Genomic DNA, 7,435 nt, shown 5'->3' with positions numbered 1-7,435 from the left:
TCTCATAATATTCATTAGCATTTGTATTTATAATCTGATTAGTCAGTAAGCTTATACTAGTTAGACTGAAGATGAAGATTGAAATTTCAAAAGCGCAAATATAGAGAACCAGACATACGCTGAAAACATGAATGTTTGGTCACTCGTTAGTGATGGCCAATTGACTAAATTTCCAGCGCAAAAAACTTTTTGGCTTCGTTTCATTTTCGCCATAAATATGAAAATCAGTTGTTATAGCTGGTAAAACAAAATTTGATATTTCTCTTATTGTTTTCCAGAATAAAATATGTCGGATTCGGAAACTACCGACTCCGATTCAGGGATACGCTTCAAAACCACATCTACCCGTTACAAATCGGAAAGCGTCGGGAAGCACTCATCGTCCTCTAAATCTAGTCGTTCCACAGCCTCCAGCAGTAGCAATCGTCGGAGTCGGGATCGTGATCGTGACCGCGATCGCGATCGGGATCGAGGGAGAGATCGACGAAGGAGCAGTCTCGACCGAAGTCGTAGCCATCACAGCAGAAGTCGAAGTCGCAGTAGAGATCGTCGAAAACGCAGGGAAAGAGACCGACGAAATCATCGTAGCAGATCGCGATCTCGCAGTAGATCGCGTAAATCTCCACGACCAAGTAGTAGAAGGGCGAAAGAGGAATCTAACGAAGAAAACAAAAACCATAGTACCGATAATGTAGATTTGAAACCTAGCAGCTCGTCTACGGTTGAACCATCCAAAATAGAATCCAATAAAATTTTAGATATATCAGTTTCTTCATTATCATCTCAGGAAGAAGCTATTGAAAAGGAAGATAGTTCAGCCGATTATTTTGGGCCAGCTCTTCCTCCAGCTTTGGACCAACAAACTGATAATAAAACCACTTCAATAGCCGAAGACAACCCTGGGGTCATTGGTCCTTCACTACCCCCTCATTTAATTAAAAATAATCACAAAGAGGAAGAAAGCAGTCGAGTGATAGGACCAACAATGCCAGCAAATCTACCTTCACCGCCAGAAGTAAATGAAAGCTCTGAATCAGAGCTATCCCCGTTCTCGGAAGAGGAACCATCTGCCGCAGATGACGATGATTTCATAGGTCCCATGCCCGGTGCTTCCTGTTCGCGATCTCAACTAGAGCTGGAACAACGTGCTCTTGAGTTAAAGCTGCGCCATTTGGACAGTGATCGGTATGACCCAAACTCAGCCGCTGTACAATCTAGAGAGGACTGGATGCTAGAATTGCCCGATATCAGAAAGGTTAGCGACATGGGCTTGGGGGCCAGACAATTTCGAACGCGAGAAAAGCTGGAAATCGGAGACCGCTCCGTTTGGACTGATACGCCATCTGACAGGGAGCGGAAAAAAGGCGATTGGACACTCGTCGAAAGATACAACACGTGATCGCGAGCAGGAGGAAGAGCGCAGAAGAGTAGCCGAACGTGACAAGCAACAGGCGGATATGGTCAAGCGCCATAAGAAGAAGCATAAGCGCGATAAATCCTTACTAGAATTGCACCAAAAGAAGGCGAAAAAAGAAAAGGTGCAAATGCTAGTAATTTCTTTCTTTTCTGAGTTAATTCATTTTTCATCTCCATTACAGAAGAAGAAAGACGCCGAGAGGGATCCTGATGAGCCCACGCGTAGACCGTTCGATCGCAACATCGATTTGCATGCCAATCGGTTCGACGAGGCGCAGAAGAAGGCCATCTTCAAAAAGGCACAGCTTCTGGATACGCGGTTTTCGAGTGGGGCGTCCAAGTATTTATAAGCGTAGTACAAAAAAAACTGTACAGTTGCTTGCTACTCTAATCAGACAAAAATGTATTACCGGTAGCCGTAGACTGGTCAGTTAAAATATTGGTAATGTTTCTGTTAGTTTTAATCGTATACTTTACATTTGTTCAGTTCACCGAGCGTAAGTTATGATGATTTCTGTTTAGTAAGAAACAATTACGACACCATTTCACATATAAGACAACATCGCTAAGCTACAATAAATTCTTTTAATACACTTCGGATAACAACCATTTTTGCCACTGGACCTGTCCAGGAAAGAAAAATAAAATAAAATTTTCGGAGATACAAAATGTAGTTTCTTTCAACGAATGTCCTTCTTAGAGTCAAGACGAAGGTTAGGTATATTAAATGTAAAGATATGTCTTCTCTTGGAAAATGCTTTATAGGTATATTAATAGCTATCTAAAAACCGCAAACTATGTAGAAAAGTGTGATTTGTTTCAACTGGGATGTAATGCTAAGCAAAAGAAAACTATCAGAAGGCTCTTAAAGTATAAATAAGCTATACCGATGTATCTATTCTTTCAAACCAATAGGATAACCGTGCTTATTCTGCGCGGTGTGTGAGTCGAGACGAGTCGCTCTCACTTCGAGTGACGTGAGACGACTAATGTTAATAAAATGGGAGCGAGTCGACAATTGTCACCTCATTCGACTCGTCTCACCTCACGCGCCGCGCAGAATAAGCACAAATGCAATAGATCCCCAAGGAATCATCCATACATTCGTAAGGTTCCGCTTACACATGAATTTGGTATTTGAGGTCAGAGACCTTATTTGAGTTGTCTTACGGTTTATAGCCTTTGGATGCAAGTAATCTACTAAACGTCAAGAGCGGCATTTGTAGTATGTATAAATATATGTTCATAGCACAACACTTCATTCCCAGTATGTGTTATAAATAGAAAAGGGGTTTTACTTATATCTGGTCATGTCGCAAACATCACTCTTTACCTGGAAAAACCTGGAATTCTCAGGGAATTTCGACAACAATCACGTAAATGTTTTTGAGACGGTAGAATATGTTCATGACAAAGAATTTTCGCGTTAAACCCACCACCCACCCCCCCAAAATTCGGCAGCGCGGCTATCAAAAGATCTTTTCGAGTATGAAATTTTATCAACTTCCCAACACATTATTGAATTTTATTAATGTATTCAAATTTGATAAGTAATGGATTCACATATCTTCATGGACCATTTTAAAAATTATTCGAAATTTCAAGAACTGTAAAATTGTTTTTGGGAAAATAATCTGGAATTCAAACCTCTTTTTTTTTTTGGTCCCCATTTTTATGCAAGTCTCTGAAAAGTATCCATGTTTTATGAAAGGTCACTAAAGTCACTTTTTTAACCAAAATGATATATGAAGACTTGTTTTTCCTTATCTTGAATTTTGATGCAAAATTTTGCGACTCCAGATAAACCTTCAAAGACTGTTACGAGACTATTCAACCGACTCTTCAAGAATTTCATCTCAGATTTATCGAGGAAAAACTTCAGGAAATATCTTAATGGTTTCTCCAGAGATTTCATCTGAAATGCTTTCAAAGACTACTACAGGGATCTCTCCAGAAATTCTCTTAGCGATTCCTCTACCAATTTGCCCAGACATTTTTTCTAATAATTTTTCAATGGATATCTTAAGAAATTTATCCAGAATTTGCTGCAGGAAATTCTCGAGCACTTCAACGTTACTATCTCCAGTAATTTGCCCAGGGATTACTTTGAAAAAAAAAATCCTTCAACCGAATGTTCCACTTGTGACTCTAGGAGCTCTTCCGAAGATTTTTTGATTTTTACAGATTTGTTTCCAAGAAGACCCGCAAAGGTTGATTCCAGTTTTTGAAAAAAAAATGTACTAAAGGACTGGAGTGTGTGATCCTTTGACCGTGACGCTTGCTCCTGCGAGGACGTGTCCGTTGATTCGTTCTCGTAACGGTGTGGATAATATATTGTTCGCGTAGTGCAGTGAAAATATGTAATAATTTATATGTAATTAATTAAATTTTTCTTCCAGTAATGGTTCGGATACATCAGATAAATTCAAAATTAATATTTTTTTGTTTTGTACGTTACCCGTAATGCTCTAAATTGTCGAATTGAGCTCATCCTCCTATACACCCTACCCTACTAAAACCTAATCTCCCTATCCCGTGACGTCTATGAAAATAGTTTGGGTTCCCTGTATCTTCTTAAGTAGACGTTGAACTAGCATTCCTTCCCTTCCCCAAGCGATTGTAAGGACGTGGCCAGGTGTGCAATGTGATGCTTGTTTTGTTTATTTCTATTATGTAGAGAAAGACGTTCATACCAGATTTTTTTTTACGACACTACATATAGATTTCTCAAAACCAATAGAGCTGAGCATTGAACAGCCACCCACGATTTGTACAGTCGTTAATGCTACGCTATGCTAAAATCTACTAAAGGACTGCTAAAGAACAATTTTGTAAGAAATCCCTAGAGGTATTTTTGGAGAAATTTCTGGGTGAATTTTTGAAAAACATCTGAAAGAATCTTTAAGAATTCCTGATAATCTCTTAGTCAATTCCTGCGGTTGTATTTGGCAAAAAATCAGGTTGTACAGTAGGGCCCAGAAAAAAGACGAAAATTTTTTGAACGTGAATTTAGCATCCGCAAGCGTTATTTTCATTGTTTTTGCTGATGAATGTAATTTCTGATTATTGTAGTATACTCTGACATAACTTCGCTATCCAGGAAAACTGTTGTCATATTTTTCTTACTGTCCTAAATAATGTAATAAAGCATAGAATTTCAAAGGTTTTGTCTGCCCAAAGCTAGAAACAGCGTCTGATTGTCGTATACTCTGTTGATAAACTTTCTACCTTCAAAAATCACACTTTATTGTTGTTGAAAATTCGAGCTTGTTTGGTATTAGAGGATGGAGGAGTTCTTAGAGAACGTATTTTTCATGATCACAATAAAATATTTTGCTAGGGTCATAGTTTTGAGGGCATTTGCGTCTTATAGGTTTGATATGCCTTTGTTTTTTGATAAAGTTGGATAAAAAATAAACATGAAGGTCTATAACAGATTTTTGAGGATGAAATTTGTTCCTTCGGTTAGAGACAACTTATATCGATACTAGCTCATATATTTTGAGCAAAACGGAGCCGCTTATCACACTTATATGAAGGTTCAATCAAAACTCTCCAAAATGAGTCGTTTTTTTCGAAAATATGTTCAAGTCTCCAATGACCCAAGTATAAACCAATTCTATCATTTGATATGGGCGTATGATGGACAAAAGGCCTGTGAAGTATCTCACGCCATCGTTGATGTTTCAAAAGCTTTCATCACACAGATATTGAACTCGACGTCCGCATGATAAAATTTAAAGGGATGTTTCCTCTCTGGTAAGTGTAGTATTATAGATCAAATGGAAAAATAGTAGTATTCATGATGTACCATTATGGGAACAATCAAATTCAATATGTCATTGTATTACTTTACAAATAATAATCGGTAGTTAATTTCCTTCAGTGTAATCTTAAGCATCACACGACAGTTTCTACGTCCGGGCCAAGTACAAGTGATAAAAGATGAACACGAAGATGCAGAGTGAGTGAGCCGAATCAGCGTCGATAGAGTCGCCACTGGGGGTGGTGAGAGAAACCAAAGAGCGAATGAGGAAAGGAGATGGAAAGTTTTCGGCAGCGCACTCGCATTGAGGTCTGTTGGTACGCACCCTCAGTCAATTGACGAATTTTAACGCGGACGGTTTGTGGTCGTGTTTGTTTTGAGAAGAAAAAAAATATAAAATATGGCTGATTACGCGAAAACTAATAAATTCGTTTTAATTTTGAAAGAATACGACACTGTTTACCAGCATCGATCGCTCGTATGCATTGCGTTGAAAACTCAACGAGGTTAGTAGCGACCGACCTTTTCGGCAAGGAACCATGCTGATCACTGGAGATGTACTGTTTGCAGCTATTGAAAAAGGAGTCGTTGATGATAATTTCAAATACCTTTTATGAATTGGAAATAGGAACGACATTTTCCAACTTCGTGGGAATACTCGTCATCCAAGTGAACGATTGAACAGCTTCACCAAAGGTATAAGCAACGCTGAACATCTTTTTAGTAGCGCTGGCGGAATCCCGTCTGGTCCAGGAGTGTAGGACAGCTTGATGATCGCTCTTGCTACTTCCCGTTCAGAGATGTCAAACATTTCATAGCTGAAGACATCACGAGTAGTATCATCCAATGCAACATGAACTTGCGATGGCGCAGCAACGACATTGTTGAAAGCACGTTGGAACTGTCCCTCGTAGAGTTCGCATTTGTCGCTGGCGCAGTCGGCTGATTGCTCGTTTAGGTACATCGATGTTGATAGGCCGTTTTCTTTCCTTTTCGAGTTTATGAACGACCAAAATTGTTTTGGGTTCGTACTGTTAGGACGCCATTCACCGCTCATTGAATTATTTTGAAAAATCTGAACAAATTTTCGCAATAAAAGTCATCAACATGTATTAGTATACCAGAATGGATTGTATCAGAATGAAATTCATATGATTTAATTGTATTTACTATTTATCAAAAATAATTTTAGGCTGTTTAAGGTGGTAAACATGAGTTGAACAATGATTTTATTATGGCAGATCGAAAAATGATTCTTAGCTGCCACGCTTTAATATGTTGTTGTACTATACACCCGATTCTGTTTTTGCACGGGGGATGCGTACCGTGCAAAAAAAAGTTTTCAGTTCAAAATTTCAAAAACCGTGCAAAAAAAGTAACATCATTTCTAGACGTTTCATACAAAAATAAGGTTTTGGCGGAAAAAAAAATGCATGGAAACTTTTTTTGCACGGCCGTGTAAAAAAAAAACCGTGCAAAAACAGAATCGGGTGTAGTACAAAGATAACAACCAGCTAATGAAAGTTAATTAATTCCAGCTTGTTGTGTATATAGAGCCTCATACTTAGGATGAGCGGTGAATGGCACCCTTCACATGTATCATTGGCATACATGTTATTCGGTGCCATTATTCGTTGTTCACATTTCAACTTCTTTCCTACAACAACAAATGTTTTATCTTGCGTCTAGCGCAAAAAGTTGCAAAAAATATCGAAAAACCGATTTTTGACAGAATTTATTGTGTTGAAATGCTGTTAAATGAGCGGTGAATGGCGTCCTTACGGTACGAAGGTTCTGTTCAGTTCTTCGTTTATAGCGAGCAAACATTGCCCATAACTGCATAACAGTCACATTCGACATTTTTGACAAATTGGAGTTAATACCATGGAGAGTTATCAAATGATAAATACTTTCGATCAACTTACTGAAATCTGTGAGATTGTTATAGAAAATTCGAAAAAAGACCATGTAGTTTTATCACATTGGTAATTATAACCGCATAACAGTCACATTGAGATTATAAATGAGACTCGTAATGTAATAACATCAGAATTATTTTCTGACTATTCACATAGTATTATTTTATTATTATTTATTAAGGAGGTTTTAACTTCAAAGTCATTCGCCTCCAATTCACATAGTATGCGATATGAGTTGTATAAAATATCAGCCTCAAATAAGCACTTTTGAGTTCCTGGTAGTTTTTAGAAATTTTAGTTTCGTCCTATAGTTCCATAAAATGTACGCTTGATA

At 38.1% G+C, this 7,435-nt stretch overlaps 1 protein-coding gene across 1 annotated transcript; it reads left to right on the top strand.

The window, feature by feature from the left end:
* The first annotated feature begins 985 nt into the window (after positions 1 to 985).
* Positions 986 to 2,080, top strand: LOC5577817 (GPALPP motifs-containing protein 1). The gene is made up of 3 exons (XM_021850738.1): positions 986 to 1,015; positions 1,236 to 1,538; positions 1,599 to 2,080. The coding sequence occupies exons 1-3, from the start codon at positions 986 to 988 to the stop codon at positions 1,764 to 1,766; spliced, it is 501 nt and encodes a 166-aa protein (XP_021706430.1). The 3' UTR covers positions 1,767 to 2,080.
* Positions 2,081 to 7,435: the final 5,355 nt, after the last annotated feature.

The sequence above is a fragment of the Aedes aegypti genome, chromosome 3, assembly GCF_002204515.2.
Source record: "Aedes aegypti strain LVP_AGWG chromosome 3, AaegL5.0 Primary Assembly, whole genome shotgun sequence".
NCBI classification, from domain to species: domain Eukaryota; kingdom Metazoa; phylum Arthropoda; class Insecta; order Diptera; family Culicidae; genus Aedes; species Aedes aegypti.
The sequence above is the reverse complement of the archived record's forward strand: the minus strand, read 5'-3'. Positions and strand labels throughout refer to the sequence as shown.